Here is an 18,947-nt window from a genome sequence, read left to right on the forward strand (position 1 = left end):
TTTAAACTAGCTATCATATCATCTAAGTTTTATTGTCAGATCCAAACATTCCTGTGTGGAAATCACAGCTGGCAATATATCTATTGTTTAAAAGCTAATTTATCTATTTTTTAAATGTATTATTCCATCTAATGTATGTTCTAAATTGTGACTAGTGGCAAAAATGCTCAAATACTTACATCTCTTCAACTGTCAGATCAGGTTTCTATAAAGCTTCATTTGGAACTGCAATATTTGAAATTCCACAAAAGTCTTTGGGTTCCCATTTAATATGTTCATTGTCCCATGTCTAAAAAAATAAAAGGGATGAAAGACTAATAAAGTATCATTAATGAGAAGGGGTGGGTACCAAGTATCATGCAGGATATACAGATTATTTTTGCTTTTAAACTTACCAAGTAAATCCCGACATATGAAACAAAAGTTTGATCAATCTCTCTCTGTGGACAACAAAACAAAGCACATGTGGTGCTCAGAGAAAAAGAATGTTATTACAATAAAATATCAATGAAAGGTTTAGTAACTCATCACATCTAGTATTTCTTTAATGACCATGTCAAGGTACACATTGACACGGAGAATGGTGGTAAGAGAATTTCAAGGAAAGGAGTCGCAGAAAACCAACATAGAAAAGCAATGCATTGCGCCCACTTGTGGCTGCATTGTGCAAGCAAAAACATAATGGCAATAAAGTCTCTCTACAACTACAGCACATGGAGATGAGCAGAGGGGAAAGTACACAACATTTGGGGGATCTGGTGTTGATGGTCACTGTCTCTGAGATGGTCTTTCCCAGTTGCACTTACTGCCTGCAGTTTGTCATAAAGACATGAGTCAGGAATGTGAGGTTGATGTAGCTTGTCCTAAACGACGTAGGATCCTGGGGAGTCCAGATGCTGCAGCATTAAGAGTAGTGACAGATTCACTGCATCGCCCATGGATCTGTTGATTAAGTTGGCAAACTGCAATGAGTCCAGGATTGGGACTGTGAAGGTCTTCAGGAGAGGCAGGAGCATAGGACCAAATGATGAGAAAGCAGCTAAAGCCAGACAAAATGCTAAAACACAGGCGAAAACATGAATCTCTATACAGAAAAGGTCAAAGACAGGATCTGACAACAATAGGAGCTGAAGACAAAGATTTTGTAGGTTTATTATTTCATTGCATTTTAGTGTTGAAAAACCTGTTCTGATACTTGTTCGGTGCTGGGGGCTCAATTGTGGAGCCCTCTGCAACCGTTTCTGGAAGTGCAAGTGCAGCAGGTCATTCCTCCCCACAGCCATCAGACCATACAAAACAGTACTACAGTTACACACTATGGTTACACCTACATGGTGAATTTCATTTGTTGTTGCTGTTGTTGTTTCTGTCGTTTTGGTTCTTTTAACGGGCATCATTGTTTGTTGTGTACTTTCATAGTTTCATTTCAATGTAACTTCATTGTGGAGTAATTTAAAGATGTTCTTCTGTTCTTTAATACTGTTGCACTGTTGAATGTCACTTTACTTCTGCAGACAAAAGAATTTCCTCATCGTGGGATGAAGAAAGTCTTATGTGTCATGTGGGGAGGGCTCGAGAGCCGGTAAGACCCAGATGCAGATGCAGGAGGCACACAGTTCCGGGGCAAGGGGTTTAATAGAAACAAAAAGCGCTGCAGAGCAGGATGACAAAACAAAACTAAAACTTACTGTGGCATGGCGAGGGACAAGGCATGAACACCATAAATGGGGTAATGAACCAACACAGGAGGAAGGCAGAGACAAGACTTATATACAGACAGGGCAGACAAGACACAGGTGAACACGATCAGGGCAGATGGGGACCAAAGGAAGTAAAACTCAAGAAACAAGACAAGACAGGAAACCTTTCAAAATAAAACAGGAAACAGAACTTAACCATGACAGAACAAGACAGAAAGCAAAAACCAATACAAAAGAAACTCAAACCATGACATTATTCATCCACATTACACGTCCCTCTGCCTGCTCCTCCGTCCACCCCAGGGGGCCTTGGCTGTCATTGCTGCTGCACTCTCTGCTGTGAGCTCTTTGTTATGTACCATCATGTACAATGTTGTTTTTCTTGTTGGCATTTTATGGGTCAAGATGCCTGTCCAAGTACGACACTTGTGTGTTCTTTGAGTCTCCTTTTTGTCATTTTTGTAAATCGAAAAGATTTTATTAAAGTCCTTTTTGATCATTCAAAATTTTATTCTGTAAGATATATTTACATAATTGGTGCTGCATTTGTGGTCTTCTCAAGAACCTTCCATATTACAGAATAGTTTAAGTAAAACATGCTTTCAGCAGGCCATGAAGTGATATAAACCTGTAACAAATCCTAGGTAAATGACAGTTCAATGTCATGTCCATGCATATTTGATCTATTTTGAAATGCATTTAATACATTACAGAACAACTGGTCATGATAAAGCACATAATAAAGTAATAGATACACAACAATATATTAAAGAAGCTTTCTACTGTTACTCGGTGGGATGAAATTCCTCCGAATAGTCAGATTTACAGATTGGTTTGTCAGAAAACATGCAATTGATTTTACAGATGAACTGTCATGTTTTTCCATAACCAATAGTGACACTGTGATTCTGCCACACATGGGTTTTTGTTTGTGTCTTTAACAAGTACTTCTACTTACTTCCCTCCAACACACTAGAAACTGGAGTACTCAAAAAATGCAATAAATTCCACTTTAATTTTTCCCATAAATGACTTTATAATGAATATCATTGTGTGGAGGATTAATGAAGAACAGTGTCAAACCTCTTGCAAATATGAGTAAATACCTACATGGATGATGATGTAATCACTTGGTTTGAATGAGGCAAATATAATTTATACAAAGGACTAAAAACAGCCAAAGTAGAAATTTTAGGGCACAATTCTGGCTTGTCGGGACACCAAAGCAGTGCCCTTATTTTTCGTTTACTGCATTTTAATTGTCGTCTGCTACGATCCACAGCATAGAAATAGTAAACAAAAACAGAATGACACCTCCAACATAACAAACAGTGAAAATTTTGTGGATTTTTCTTGATAGTTTGGTCCAGTAACCAATATTTTCCCTCCTGCTGCTGAGCAGAGACACAGTTTTCTTCACCTCATCCAGCTCATGAGAAAACAGATCCAGGGCCAAGGAAACATCCAACTGCTGACTGCTGCTGTCCTGCAGAGAGGATAAAGTTGTCATTTTCAGTCACCTCGTTGCTATGCCAGGACAGACCGTTTCAACAAGAACACATCATTGTTATTGGAGGACTTCTAATAATCCTGCAACAAAAAAGTATTTTTTTGAATTTTTAGTTTTTTGTTGTTTTGTGAAACACAAATCATAAATTGAACTGAAACAAAACTGTGACAGAAAAATGTAGTTTTAAACCAAATCATGAGGAAAGTGAATTGTTGCATCTTCTAGTCTGCACATAGCCTATGCTCACCTTTCACTTTCTTTGATTATTTAACTAATTAACTAAATGTGTTAATCTTATGGCAAAATTCATTTTCATTTTGGCTGCAGTCTTTAAAATGGTCAAATCAACATGTTAACATGAATCCTTCCTGCTGTGTAACTGCTCAGAACGGTGCTGTGGGATGTGTTGGCATTTTCTGACATGTATGTTTTCCTGTTGGAAGTTCATTTGATTGTGCATAAAGAAAGTTATAGGTCATATTTCTACCTTCTTGGCATGTCTTATCTTTGCTTTTAGACACATATGAGTAAAATGATATTCATTAAATCAAACATAGATCTTACCTTTTTGGGTGAAGGTGTGTTTTGATCAGTCTCGTGATCATGGATGGCTGCAGACAAACAGCATTCTTTTATTACTGGACATATTTTAGGCTAATGCATAGACATGAATTAACTACATACATAAGCCAACATTTCCTTATATGAATGAAACTACAGCTCGATTGTTATTGACATACAGGGGGGTCAATAAGTATGTAAACACCCAGTAAGTTTGCACGTTCCCCCAAATAAGAAATCCTGGAGGGGTCTGACATTTTGATCTTAGGTGCATATCAACTGTGAGAGACTTAATCTAAAGAAATCTGGAATTTACGTTGAATAATTTGTATAATACTTTAAACAACTTTTTCGTATGCTACTGCTGCAAATAAGTATTAACACTTTTATATCAGCTAGAATTCTGACCCTTAAAGACTTGTTTGACTTTTAAATAGTTCGTCTCCACTTCACTTATCCTAAATCAGAAGCACCTGTTTGAGGTCGTTAGCTGCTTTATGGTAACCTAGACCTACATCCAGCACATGTCCAGGTCCGTTTGCCAATGACCATTTGGATGATGCAGAGGAGTCAAGGGAGAAAGTCATGTGGTCAGATGAGACCAAAATAGAACTTTTTGGTCTTAATTTCATTCCTTGTATTTGATGGAAAAACTGTGATAAGGAGAGGAAGGCCAGGGCTATGTATTGCAAGATTTTGGGAAACAAACTCCTTCCCTCAGTTACAGCATTGAAGATGGGTCATGGCTGGGTCTTCTCTCCATCATGACAACAACCTAAAGCACACAGCCAGGAAAACCACGGAGTGGCTCCTTAAGAAACTTTTCAAGGTTCTCGTGTTGTGTAGCCAGTCTCCAGACAGCCCAGAAACCTGACTGATGAAGATCTGTATGGAGGAAAGGGCTAAAATCCCTCCTGCAGCGATGTGTGCAAACTTGGTGAAAAACTACAGAAAAAAGTTGACCTGCGTTATTGCAAACAAATAAATTATTAAAAAATCATACAATGTGATATCCAGATTTTTGTGATAATCTACATTTTTTAAAATACATTTAGATTATGTCTCTCACAGTGAACGTGCACCAAAGATGACAGTTTTCAGACTCTTCTATGATTTCTAATTGGGAGAACTTGCAAAACACACTGTACTGTGATCATTTCCAAAGATTTGTAAATTATAAGTTAAATCAAACCTGTAAGACTATTTCTGCAGTTGACTTTCATTTTCTCGTCATTTTGGTCTGTGTTGAGAGCTGGGTCTCTTTCACTTTCTGGGGATTCTGAGTCTTTCTCCATCAAATGCATGACCACAATTGTCTCTATTACGCTGAGCAGCATCAAACCAAATGTTCCAACACAGTAGAGAACTGAAGGGAGCACACAGCAGAGCGTTACTATAAACCTTTTGTTCAATATTATCAAAAAATAATCTTTAAGTAACACTGCATCCTCCTGATTGTTCAGAAGGAACTCTTGTCTGGTATTAGGATAAAGTGCCTTTACAGTGTATTAAGCTTCATGTATCCTGAGATTAAAACATGTTTCTAAAATCAATAAAGGAAAACAAAAATTGGAACATTTTAGAAAAATAAGAGAAAGACCTCTTGCAGATTTACAACGGAGTTTTAGGGCCACCAAAAAAAAAAAAAGTAAAATTATGAGATTTTAAGTCTTAAATTTATGAGAAAAAAACTCGTAAATTTACAAGATTAAAGTCTAAGTGAGCATACACAGCTCAAAAACAAGTGAACGCCGCACAGCAGCAGCAGAGCAGGGCCCTGTTGCACAAAAGTAGGATAAGGGATTAAGCCAGGATATCTTGGTGATCCTGGCTCAATTGATCCCCAATCCGGTTGCACTAAAGCTGGATAGGGGGCAGGAGGATATGTTATGGTATAAATTACCATGGAGATTTATTCTGTGGAGCTAGCCTGCTCCAGACCAGGCTAAATTCCAGGATCTATTTAATCTCATCCCTAATGTCATGTACATCTGACATTGATAAGGTCTTCCAAAGTTTCAAACAATGGATCTTTTAATTTTCACATCAAAGACATGAAATGCGCAGTACTGTCCCACATGACAAGACAGGAATTCAGAAAATGCAAATTCTGTTTTAAGTTATATGATCAGATTACCGCACAAGGGGGTTTGGTCATCATCCTCTCCCACACTCTAACTCATGGTGCAGAAAAGAAATAAAACATATCAGTTTAAATCACTAGTTAAAACAGAGTAAAACAGCTAGACAATAAAACCCATGGACAAAAACTCACACTTAGACCACAATCTGCCCAGATAGACAAAGAAAATGGAATCTCACAATTCCTTGCGTTTACTAATGTATCCAATTTAACGGTATCATGTTGGATCAACATGATTGAAATTAGTAACTTTTAAATGGATTATTTTTATGAACGATAAAAAGATTTACAAACAAAATTTTCTGGTTGAAATGACAAGTTACATTTTCATAAAATTAATTGGCTGGTAATTTAATTTAAGAAAAATTTGAGTGTGCTTTATCACTGTGGCGGTGTTGCCTTTCTTCTTAATTATATCTTTTACCTCCTCGTATGCCTCCATGAGGATTTGTGCTTCCGACGGCGAAAGGTACACGGCTCTAGTTGCCATGGTAAATCAGTTAATCTGTGATCTGTGGCGGGGTCTGTTTGAGTGAGCCGTGAGCGCGCACCTATCCAGGATTGGTTACACCTGGCTTGATGAATCCGTGTCTGCTCATCCTGGCTTGGTCTTTGTGCAACCAATTAAGCCTGGACGCACATGTTTTGGATTCATTGAGCTCAGCTCAGTCATTTATCCCGGATGTCTTAATTCTACTTTTGTGCAACAGGCCCCAGATGACTTAACTCAATGGAACAGGTGAGCTGAATGTTTATTGATAATGTTGAATAACCATTGATGAAGCCGTCGGTATCCCTGAGCTGTCCACTTGAATCCTTTCTTCCTCCACAAAGACCTGGGGCCTCATTTATAAACGTTGCGTACGCACAAAAGAAGGCGTACGCCACTCTCTACGCAATAGTTGAGATTTATAAAAAGCAAACTTGACGGGAAAATGTGCGGTCCTCCACGCAAGCTCTGACCCAGGCGTACGCACAAAAACGGGTGAAATGAGAAACGGCGACACCGTCGGCAGATGGAAGAAACACGTGAAAGTGACAGTGTGTGCCAAATCGTGCTGGCATGTGCTGTGCTACACAATGTGGCACAGCTTAAAAACGTGCCTCTACCCCCTGGCGCTGATTGCTGTGTTGGCCCCGACCCTGAACCCCATCCCCACGCATTTGAGCCATTTGCTGCTGCTGTGCGCCAGCGTTTGGAAGTGATGCGTCGCTTGTAAAGAAAAAGAGGTGTGGAAAATATTATTTATTTAAGAATTCCCTCATCGTGCAGTTTATTTCAGTCGGGGCGATCTTGATTTCGCCCAACTCCTTGGCCACCTCTCTGATTGAACTACTGACTTCCCTCTGCATTCAAGGACTGCATCGGTGAGGACGCGTCCACTGCTGGAGGGTTGAGAGCCGCGTGCCGTGGAGACGCTGGGGCCAGACGGCTGCTCAGCTGCAGCATCGTAACCACTGGCCCCGCTGGAACACCCAGCAACTAAAATAAAATTGTTCTATATTAATAATCTGTAATTGTGTAGCCTGCATACATGTGACTTGACTGCATTCATTTTAATTATTTCTCTTACCTGTGTCACCCTGACCCTGGCGCGTCGGCGTCCTCCTCCGTCTCAGTCAGGTGACTGAGGCGGAGGAGGACACCGATAAGGGGGACTTAATAGGGATTCCCCAATAATAGCGGCCAGTTTCTCATCAAGAGGGGTCAGCTCCGGTCCCCCCCCCCACCCCCCACGTGGCGGACACACACTGCCGATGCAGCGCTAGACGTTTTTTTGCCTCGACTTTGATGTCCGATCATTTCTTTCATTTCTTTTTTATTTCGGCCACGTCCGAGGTTGTGAGGCTACAGCATTTTCGGCGTCTGCCACCGTTTGCCGCTCACGTGCCTTTTTGGCATTAGTAATGCCCACACTGTGCCCTCCAAACAACACTTTTCTCCTCTTTTCCACCTCGCCAACGATAACTTCTACTTCACATTGAGTGAAGTTACGTTTTTTGATTTCCCCTCTGTGTTTGCCATGATTTAGCAAGCCATGAATATTAATTTGTGGGCGTTTCACGGACTATTTATGGGCAACTATGGGCGTGTCATGAGGCCGCAAAAGCTGCGCTGCATTTAGAATCGGTTGTGATTTATAAAGGGAAAGATGCGTAGGATGTGCGTGCGCACGGTTTTATAACTCCGAATATTTCTGTGCGTACGCACGTCCTATGTTTCATCCGTACGCCACTTCTGACGCAAATCCTACGCAAAGTTTTATAAATGAGGCCCCAGATCTCTACGTTTGTGTGACGCCTCCGTCTGAGAAGCAGCACTTTTTGGCATTTTTGACGTATTAATGCTAATATAACTGACTATTTTCATTCCTCTTTATTGTTTTATGCTGAAACAGGACGTTTCATCTGCAGGAGGGGGCGTATGTAACACTGTTTACTTCCACATTGGTGTTCGGATGACAGATTCATGATAATAATAATGAGACAAATGAACTTCAGGTTATGTGAATGAAAATGAAAGTAAAGGCTGCAGCGGTTACCTTATTTTACATATGAAACTCCACTTTACTGACACCGAACCCCGGCTCCATAGAAAATAATCTAATTTTGAGCCTCTAAAACAGGGGTCGGGAACCTTTTTGGCCAAGAGAGCCATAAACGCCACATATTTTGAAATGTAATTTCAAAAGAGCCATACAATAATGTAGTGTCCCTTTCCCACACTGAGACGTAACCTCTTATAAGGTTCTTTATTCTGGTTACTGTAGACCGCAACAAACGCCGTACGATTAATTCTACAACTCCTGAATCTCTCCCACTGAGACGAGAGAGCTTCTCCGAACTTTATATTCACCTGCTCCCGCTCCAGCCCTCCCATTTCCCTTATTCGGCCCATAGCTGAACCCCAATGGTCCAAACTACCTAACAACAGGCTGAGCGACAGAACTGAGGGCCAATCAGATTGCTGCTTGATGCGTTCAATGAACTCCAGAACTTTTAACGCTGCCCAACAGCCACCCAGTCCAAGTCAGTAAGCAACGATATGTTTAAAACTAAATATACAAGTGAATGTGTGCATTTGATGTAATTTCAACATTTTTAAAGTACAATAAGTCTGTGGATTCTTTTTAATAATATTGTTATGCTGTTGCTGATAAATGAGGCGTTGAGACTTTAAACCTGATCGTAGGTTGGTCTGAATGTTTTGTAGATGTGAGAAAGACTGCTCACATGCAGACGCGGAGCCAAACACACCCACCCCCGCTGCAGTGAGTGATGGGTAGCGGGTTTTACGTTACTAGAATCCCTGCGCGATTCACCTGCTACCTGTGCCCACAACTCCACCCCCCACCCCCACCCTCTGGTTTCTTCCTCACACATCCCGTCCCCGCAACTGCGCGCTCTTTCTCAGAGACGGGAGCGCGCAGTTTTAGGCACGGCAATTCACAGGTTTCCGGGTGGTACAAACTCTGTGAAATAATAGATAATAGTAAACTGATAGTTTTCTCTCCAAGCACCGCTACTACTGCGCGCCTCTGGCATTGCATCGCGCCCGAGAAGGACTGGTCTGATGAAAAAAAGAAAAAAAAAGTATAATTAAAGATTTGTCTGCGAGCCACATGTGACAATCAAAAGAGCCATATATGGCTCGCGAGCCATAGGTTCCCGACCCCTGCTCTAAAAGGTTCCAAATCTCTTTGTTTTTTTAAACCTATAATCCGGAAATAAAGCTTCACAAAAGGCTTATTTTGTATATATTTCATCTTCAATCTAGGCTCCGATAGACAGACAACTTTGGTGTTTTCTCCTTGTTAATCTATGACTTTGTTCTCGTAAGTTTACGAGATTTTAAGTCGTAAATTTATGATATAAACTCGTAAATGTACAAGTTTTTCTCTCCTAAATTTACGAGATTTTATCTCCTAAAAACGACTTAAAATTCGTAATTAAAAAAAAACAATTTTTTGTAAACTGGCCCTAAAAGTCAGTTGTACAGATTAAATCTGAAATGTAAATTTAAAATAAAATTTTATTAAACTAAAACGTAAAAACTATTACAAAAAATAAAAAATAAATAAATAAAATTACACAAAGACCCAATAAGTTCTTTATGGAGCTCCCACCAACATAAAACTTGGATGACTTTACCTACAAGTGGAATCGTGTCCGTTGAGGATGGCAGAATCTCATTAAGAATAAGCTGCATCACCGTCACAGCGAGCAGTACTGTGACTTTGAAGCTGAGTTTTTCGCCTCCATTTGAAGGAATAAGGAAAGAGGCCAAATCCAGGATGATGAAAAACAAGATGGGCAGCAAAAAATTGAAACAATAGAGGGTGGGCCGCCGGCTCATGGTGATCTGTAAAATTAAAAGATTAACTGTTGTGCTTTAAAGGTTTGAAAAAAAAATCACTAGTATGATGTGGTAAGATAAATTGTAACAAGAAAAAACATAGAAGGGTACCAGTTTGCAGCTGAATTGTCACCTATCACTGAATGAGTTACTTGGTCCATTTCTGATCACCTTTCCTTTGTGGAGTCACTCCCTGACAGAGAATGCTGGCAATCCTCCAGCTTTCATTTAGAAACCTTCAATGTCTAACTGGGATTATTGTATATATATATTTCTTTTATATTATCACTTAGGAGGTCTTTTGTTTACCTTTCCCTGAGAGATTCCTCAGTGATAGAGCTACTGAGGAGCAAGGGGGGAGCACAATAAGCTTTGCACTCCTAACTTTTGAGTCAATATTAGTGTCATTATTGACAAAGATTTAGAAATCATCATTACAAGCTTCTTTAAGCATAGCAAAAATAACAAAAGCAAAGCTTTTAAATGACATAAAAACAATAATAATAGAAACCATTAGAAAAACTTACTTTTGATTCTTTCATTTGTAATGTCCTTCCACTCTGCTTTTGACAGTTGCCACCCACAACCCATACAAAACGTTGTAACTCCGCCCCTGCCAGGGATGTTCCTCATTTTTGCTCGCCTGTCACCAAATGAGTTGTTGGGAAGGCTCTGGCAGGCTACTCTACTGCCTGTCTCTTTTAAAAGGGATGCTCAGATGCTTCCTGTCCCTTTACAGCAGTGGTCATTTGGACTTCTGCTGTTGTTTTAGTTTTTGTACTGTCCCACATCCAGATTCAGGGTACCTAGTTTGTTTGTGATTTTAAGTCATTTTAGTTAATCAAATAAAGGTGTTTGAGCTTCTGTCACAAGCTAACTATTGTTTGGGTTCTCCACCACCGTAATTCCTGACAATGCATGTGAACGTACTTACAGTGTAAATCACAGTTTTGTCAGTTCTGTTGAAAGACATGTCTTTGTACACCCACTCGTACTGCGCCCACGGATTTCCAGACAGCCACTTTACGGGTATCTCTTTTTCTGACCATGGGATAAGATCAATTTCATCTGAAAAGAAATATTCAGTTTTTAGAAAGGAAGTGTTTCAGTATAATGTTTGGGTTAATCCAACTTTGTAGTTCATGCTATTTTAGTAGATTCAAAAGGGTCTTACCACTGAGAAGAATTGACTTGAAGGTGATAGTACAGTTCTGAGTGTCAAAGGGGAATTTGAAAACGTGCATCCGGCAGGAGCTGATGATCACTTGATCATTCTCATAATATACCCAACCAGGAAAATCTATTCTAATGAGAGGACTTGGTGGGGCTTTGTCCCTCTCTATCCTGGATTAAAAAATGGATTTAGTCATACTGTTTGTGGCTTAGCCAAAGAAATTTTGCTAAATTCCATTAAAGAATGTAAGAGTATGTACATTTTTATAAAGTTTAAATAGTTACATTTACCAATTCAAATTTATTTAATGGAAAGCAATATTTAAATTAAAAAAAATACAGTGGAGCAAAAAGTATTTAGTGAGCCACCATTTGTGCAAGTTCTCACACTTCTGCTTTGAATTTAGCAAAGACCATGTGACAGTGTGGTAGAATGTTCTAACAATGTTCCGTTTGTATTATTTTGATGTGGAAAAACAACAGTGGGTTGAACGTTAGGAAACTAAAATGTGAAGGGATTTGCCATTAATTCTTGTTTACTTGTTTGTACACTTATACACTTATCTTGCAAAAAAAAAAATACAAGGAATTTGGAGTACAAGTTGTGTGTTTAATTTTGAAATCCTATTTGGTTATCAACTTGTTTTGAAATGTATTACTCATTCTCCTAAAGGTGCGTTGTTATTTCAAATACTCTTGTCAACCCTTATAATTATCCTGCTGCATGATAAAGGAATTACATTATGGTTTGGTTGCAATCTTCTTAAAATTTGTTAAAAAATGTGTTTCTGGCCCAACAAAAGACGGGCAAGCTGTTGAGGTTGTACCCTGCCTTCACTCAATAGTAGCTTTGATGCCTCCAGCAACCCCATGACCATGAAAGGGATTCAGCTCTGTCAAAAGGAGCTGGTATGTTTGAGAGTTCCTTTTCCCTACATTAGCCTTACTGTCAACTCTTTGATAAAAGTAAACATTTAATCTTATAAGTACAAGATCACAGAAACCTTGTAGCAAATTTCGGCTTGCTAATCTTTTTACTAGTGAAAGGATAAATATCTTCAAGTCTCTTGTTTAAACTATGGTAACTATGATATCGTCTAAGTTTTATTGTCAGATCCAAACATGGACCTGGTATGTTTGAGAGTTCCTTTCCCCTACATTAGCCTTACTGTCAACTCTGGTAAATTTTTGACTCATTACATTATACATTTTTTAAAGCTTATCAGTCTACTTTTATTTATTTAATCTTTATTTTTAACAAATTTCAGCTTACCCTTGTATTATTCTTGCTAATGAGTGGTTTATAACGTCATGTCTCTTGTTTAAACTAGCTATGATATCCTCTAAGATTTATTCTCTGATCCAAAGTTTCCTGTGTGGAAATCAAATCTGGCAAGTTTATCTCTTGTCTAAAAGCAAATGTATATATATATTTTTTAAATATATTATTCCATCTAATGCGCATACTAAACTGTGACTTAAGGCAAAAAATACTTACATCTCCTCAATTGTCAGATCAGGTTTCCATAAAACCTGATTTGGAACTGTTAAATTTAATATTCCACAAAAGTCTTCGGGGTTCCAACTAATATGTTCATTGCGCCATTCCTGTAGAAGTAAAAGGAAAGAAAAACTAATAAAGTATCAATAATGAGAAGGGGTGGGTACTAAGCATCCTGCAGGATACACAAGTTTTTAAACTTACTAATTTAAGCCAGACATATGAAACAAAAGTTTGATCAATCTCTCTCTGTAGACAACAAAACAAAGAACATGTGGTGTTCAGAGAAACAGAAGGTTATTTCAATAAAATATCAATTAAAAAGGTTTAGTAACTCACCACATCTAGAATCGCATAAAGGTACATTTCAAGGTACACAGGTGTTTTATGTTTGTGGTCTTTAACAGGCCGGTTCATGAAATACAGCTCGTTTTCCTTGGTCAGCTTCAAGTGTTCCAAAACTTTGTGGTAGCTGCAATTTTCTTCTGGAGCACCAATGACAAGGATAAAGTGTTGGTTTGTGTTATCGTAAAAACATAAATGTAATGCTGTATATCGTGCACTTTACTTGATCTTTCAGGAGAACCTTCATCAGATGACAGTGACCCATTTGTTTCAGGAAAACCATTATCAGAAGACAGTGACCGATTTTGAACGTCATGGAAACCTGAGGTTGACCAGACACCTAAAACTGAAACTGCAATAAGTCATCTTTTTATACTGAGTATTGACAGACATCCTATGCTTACATTGTTCCAAGGCAGGGGTGCTCATTAAGTCGAACGCGATCGACCAGTCGACGTTCAAGGACATGACGGTAGATCGCAGGCAAGCAAAGATAAATAACCAAAGAAATAAATCTATACTTCTAAAAAATCAGCCAGCGAATCAAAAATCCTCACCGTGAAGTACGGGACTTGATTGACATGCAGAACGCCAATTGGACATCCTCTGATACATACGTCACTGCACATGCGTGTTTAAATACACTGAGCGCAAATTCTGTCTGTCATCACAAAGTCGCTTTCTGCCCCTCGGCACTTCAAGTCAAGTCCCCGGCAGAAGACCACTCCGGACAACCGGAGTGTTTATTGAAGCCGCCCCACGTGTCTCCTCCTGCTATCGCCTTTGCAGTTCTCGCCCGATAGATATGAGCTCATTAAAGAAGCTGTGTTTACCGTGGCACGTGCTTCGTATGGAGCTAGCAGCGCTTTGGAAATGCCATGCTCCCCGCATTGCAGGTTTACAACAGAGCATGACATACGATAATCATATAATTCATGCTGTCTTTCTTGTAATGAAAAGCTGCATCTGTTTATACAAAAGTATTTGTGTAACCTTACTGTGTAGTTTTTAATCATCAGTACATAAACAACAATGTTCAAATAAACAAATAGCTGTCATGGTGGCCTGTCAGACTCCTCCCCCTCCCAGCTCTGCTCCTGCCTCGGAGCTGTGACCACTCATCTCATCTCATCGCCGCACCTGTTACTTAAGGAGACTCACGGCAAGCAGTCTTCGCCAGTCCGTTAACACTGATGGTGCTTAACCTCACCTCTAGCTACGTCTGGCCCTTCTTGCCCAAGTTTCTCTACTTACCTTGTTTTGCTGTGCCTCAGCCAGGTCTTTTCTTCCAAGAGTGTCACCCGAGTCTTTCACCACCTCGAGCAGAAGCTGTATTCCTCGACACTCCTCAAAAGCTCCAGCCACGCCCCAGCCAAGAACTCCAGCCTGCAGCAGATAATTTCTCCGTTTTCGCCGGCGCCGAAGTAATCCCAGCTCCGCTGCTGTCATTACGCTCCGGCTCCGCTCTGTCAAGCTTCATGTCATCTCACACTGCAAGCAGTGTTGCCAGATCTGAGTGACAGTTTCCAGCCCAAACTCATCGTAAAACCCGCCCACCTCAATAAAAACCAGCCCAAATCTCAACCTAGCAAAAACCTAATGTTGAACGTAAAAGTATAGCAGTAGCCTAATAAAAAATGATGCAATAATAATAAATTATTATATAATAAGTCTGTTATAATAAAATTTTTTATAAAATAAGTACAGAAAATCCAGTTATAGGTTTCTCGTATCGTGTACTCTAGATGGCTTTTGATGGCGCCCCCCTCTTTCTGCCACTGCCAGGTGCTGGACCACAGCGTATGTCAATCAGCGGTGGGCTGGTGACTGGTGGATTAGAGGGGGCGGGGCCTACCTGGGTGCGCGTTGGCTGAACGTTCTCCTCCGGCTGAGTGTATAAGCAGGCTGCGTTATTTTTGTTCGAGCTGTAACCATTCTGACAAGGTTAATAAAAGCCAATAAAAGCCCTGCATCATCTCCATCTTTTGGAAATGAACCCAAACGGCAGATATATTAATTAGTATACTTTTAATTAATATTTTAAATAATAAGAAAAATAATAATAATGACAGTAAAACCGCTAAATATTTTGAAAAGCAGCCCAAATTTTATAGACCCGCCCAATGCCAATTTTACCCGCCCAACATAACCAAAAGAAGCCCAATTGGGCGGAAACCCGCCCAATCTGGCAACACTGACTGCAAGATCCGCTGGCTCCTACAAAATAAAACTGATTACCTACCTTCTACTAACCTGCCTCATCCTTCCGGGTTTCAGCATCTGGGTTCGTCACGTGATCAGATCATGACAATAACTGATAACAAATAACTAATAAACATAACCAACTAACATTTACGGTTTGCGTTTAGTTGGTCCATCATTTATTTTTCAACAGGACAATGACCCCAAACACACCTCCAGGCTGTGTAAGGGCTATTTGACCAAGAAGGAGAGTGATGGGGTGCTGGGCCAGATGACCTGGCCTCCACAGTCACCAGACCTGAACCCAACCGAGATGGTTTGGGGTGAGCTGGACCGCAGAGTGAAGGCAAAAGGGCCAACAAGTGCTAAGCATCTCTGGGAACTTCTTCAAGACTGTTGGAAGACCATTTCAGGTGACCACTTGAAGCTCATCAAGAGTGTGCAAAGCAGTAATCAAAGCAAAAGATGGCTACTTTGAAGAACCTACAACATGACTTATTTTCAGTTGCTTCACACTTTATTGTTATGTATATAATTTCACATGTGTTAATTCACAGTTTTAATGCCTTCAGTGTGAATCTACAATTTTCATAGTCATAAAAATAAAGAAAACTCTTTAAATAAGAAGTGTCCAAACTTATGGTCTGTACTGTTTATGTATAAAGTATTTTGAGACTAAAATACTGTTTAATAAACATAGTATTATGAACTATTAGTACATAATATTGTTTATGTACTTATAATTCAAAAACTACACAGTAAGAGTACACAAATCTATGTGAGGAGATACTTTAGTATTAACAGATGAGGCGTTTTATTATAAAAAGAGCAATCTCCTCCTCCATAGCAATCTTTTTATTTTTTGGATTATTTATCTTTGCGATCTACCCTCATATCCTTGAAGATCGACCGGTCGATCGCAATCAACGTAATGAGCACCCCTGATGTAAACAAGATATGATGTCAACACTGAATGCTGAGTCAGAAAAAAAAGAGGGATGTAGTCATCATCTTGCTCCTCCTTCAAGTTTCTTTATTTTTATATTTCTGTTCTTGTAATAGACTAGCATGTGTTCAAGGAATAACCAGTCTTTGCCCGGCAATTACTAAGTAAGCTCCAGCCTTCCCTTGACCCTGAACCGGAGCAAGCAGGTTTAGAAAATGACTGAATGATTAAATAAATGATATTGCTTCTAGTAATGCATGCCATGCTTTAGGTTCAATGAAATAAAAAACAAAAAACAACAAAATTAACATTTTGTGTGGGAGTGATGCCCTTTGCACCAAGAGTCTCTACTAGATCTAAAAAGCAGACATTTCACAATCAGGGATTTCAGTTATAAAGTGACACTAAGACAATACATAACTATATAATCTTTAAATGTATTTTTAACCTTAAGGAATCATTAGACTTAGTAGCAAAGTAAGAAACAATTGGAACAAAGCATTCACTGAGAACAATAAAATAACAGTAAAATAGCATTAAAAAATAATTCTGGTCAACCTGATCCACTCAGTAAAAAAAGGCTAATAATATTTAAATTAAGTAAATGCACACATGTATTTTAAGAGATTAGAACAGTTTACCGGTGAGGAAAAGCACAAAGACAGATTGTGCAAGCATCATGGTTGAGAAGATCCGTACCGGCAGTTTCCTTTTGCATGAATATCCCCGTTGCATGCCAAGACCCCTTTTATTTATTGACTCACGGGTCCATTTTACTTTCAAATCAAAGTTGCTCATCTGCAAATGTCTGTGGTTACTTATGGCATTATGGTAAAACATGTAACAGCAAATGTTTCTTTTACCAAACGAACAGGAAACCATCTGATAAGTGCATTAAAACCCATCCTTTTAGTTGTTCCACAATTAGCAGCTAATACAATGCCACAGATCATTTTACTTTTTGCTTTTAGGCAAACACTTAATTGCTTAAGATTCAAAAAGTAGAGTATTAGCAAATGACTTTCTGAAAGGACCAAAACTTTAGCCAGAGTGTGACTTAAAAAGGTGCAAAAGTAATTTTTATGAGGACCTCATTTGATTTTGCTCTTTCAACTTAAGAATTCCAGAAATCTTTTTTATGCATTATTATAATTCATTGTGTTTTTTCAATGAACCACTGCAGGGATTTATGATCGACAGTAAGAATCACAAAAGTGCATAATGTTTCATATTTAAAACAGCAAAGAAACTATCTCAACCACAAGATTGAAGAGGTAGCACAGATTTATGGTGGTCCGCAAAGACATAATTTCAGTCTGCACATGCACAGTCAGTAAGAGAAATTCACAGGTAAGTAAGGAGTCACAGAACACCGACACAGAAAATCAATGCATTGCACCCCCTTGTGGCTATGGACGTTGTTCTGTAGCATAATTAAAAATTAAAGTCAATACCAGAAATGCTTTTTCATTTTCAAAATGAAGCTGCATGTGTTGACTCAAAATTAAAAGTAATAAAGCAATCCTCCCAAATGCTTTTTCGGTCATGAGCTCTGGGTCATGACCGAAAGAAAGAGGTCCCAAATACAAGCAGGTGAAATGAGCTTCCTCCGTAGGGTGGCTGGGCGCTCCCTTAGAGAAAGAGTGATAAGCTCGGTCACCTGCGGAGAGCTCGGAGTAGAACCGCTTCTACTCTACATCGAAAGGAGCCAGTTGAATTGGCTTAGGCATTTAGTCCGGATGTCTCCAGGACGCCTCCCTGGGGAGGTGTTCCGTGTATGTCCCACTGGGGAGGAGGCCCCGGGAAGACCTGGGACACACTGAAGAGACTATGTTTGTCGGCCGGGCGAGGGAAGTCTGGGCATCTTTTCTTAGACTGCTGCCCCTGGATAGGCGGAGGAAGATAGATGGATGGATGGTGAAAACGACCAAGTGCAATCACAATGGACAACACACAAGTGATGGAAGCAAAAAATGATCTATAGCCATCATTGCAGTCAAATGTGTTTGGAATTTTGCAAAGATATGTGACCATGCAGTGTGGTATAATGCTCTAATAATGTTCAATTTTTATCATTTTGATCTTGAAAAACAATGGTCGGCTGAACTTTATGAAAGTAAAATGTGAACAGATTTTATGTTAATTCTTGTTTGTACATATGATCTTATAAGAAATACAAGGAATCTGGGAAAATTCACCTGCACTGTTGAGTATCCAGGTACAGTATTTATCTCTGACTCATGCGGATTGAATTTTTGTCTAAAAATGTCCTGGATCAATTTAAGGTCAGTGAATCGGATCTAATCAGATCACTCAAAATGAACGATCGGCTATGAAACATATCAGCGATCACAAATTATAGTATGAATAAAATCATTGTTTAAACGAATTGTTACAGCTTTATCTGCTGGCAACTCTACTGGTTGCTTTTCTTGAAGAGGTTGCTGAGATGCCCCTTCTATGGCAGTGGCCCTCTGGACTTATTCTTTAGTTATAGTTTTTGTTGAAA

At 39.3% G+C, this 18,947-nt stretch overlaps 1 protein-coding gene and 1 long non-coding RNA gene across 6 annotated transcripts; one reads left to right on the plus strand and one right to left on the minus strand.

The window, feature by feature from the left end:
• Positions 1 to 2,189: 2,189 nt before the first annotated feature.
• On the minus strand, positions 2,190 to 14,804 carry LOC101163709 (5-hydroxytryptamine receptor 3A-like). Of its 5 annotated transcripts, none has more exons than XR_013651572.1 (11): positions 13,695 to 13,834; positions 13,514 to 13,636; positions 13,285 to 13,430; positions 13,150 to 13,194; positions 12,943 to 13,052; positions 11,446 to 11,615; positions 11,206 to 11,339; positions 10,071 to 10,277; positions 4,964 to 5,137; positions 3,775 to 3,821; positions 2,190 to 3,186 (listed from the first exon to the last, which is right to left on the minus strand). XR_013651572.1 is itself a non-coding variant. In XM_020699675.2 (11 exons), exons 3-11 carry the CDS (start codon positions 13,360 to 13,362, stop codon positions 2,956 to 2,958), a joined length of 1,200 nt encoding a protein of 399 aa, XP_020555334.1. In that variant the 5' UTR covers positions 13,363 to 13,430; positions 13,514 to 13,642; positions 14,545 to 14,804; the 3' UTR covers positions 2,190 to 2,955. The 5 variants fall into 5 exon arrangements, 4 of the variants coding, with proteins under 4 accessions (XP_020555334.1, XP_020555333.1, XP_078793771.1 ...); XM_020699675.2 differs by lacking the exon at positions 13,695 to 13,834 and adding an exon at positions 14,545 to 14,804 and having other exon boundaries at positions 10,067 to 10,277; positions 13,514 to 13,642; XM_020699674.2 differs by lacking the exon at positions 13,695 to 13,834 and adding an exon at positions 14,545 to 14,685 and having other exon boundaries at positions 10,067 to 10,277.
• LOC110013444 (uncharacterized) lies at positions 14,351 to 15,260 on the plus strand. Its single transcript, XR_002288564.3, has 2 exons — positions 14,351 to 14,486; positions 14,569 to 15,260. It is a non-coding gene; the product is annotated as an uncharacterized LOC110013444 (long non-coding RNA).
• The last annotated feature ends 3,687 nt before the right edge of the window (positions 15,261 to 18,947 follow it).

Source organism: Oryzias latipes, chromosome 19 (genome assembly GCF_053564925.1).
Source record: "Oryzias latipes strain Hd-rR chromosome 19, Olatipes_Hd-rR_3.1".
NCBI lineage: Eukaryota > Metazoa > Chordata > Actinopteri > Beloniformes > Adrianichthyidae > Oryzias > Oryzias latipes.

Bases quoted from the DNA above. Each gene is read 5' to 3' on its own strand.
- LOC101163709 (XM_078937645.1), bottom strand. From the start codon at position 13,758: ATGTCCTTGAACGTCGACTGGTCGATCGCGTTCGACTTAATGAGCACC. The intron at 11,616-12,942 runs GTAAGTATTTTT...TTTTTAATCCAG, and splicing joins GATCTGACAATTGAGGAGAT to GATAGAGAGGGACAAAGCCC. The intron at 5,138-10,066 runs GTAAAGTCATCC...TGCTCCCTTCAG, and splicing joins GGACACGATTCCACTTGTAG to TTCTCTACTGTGTTGGAACA.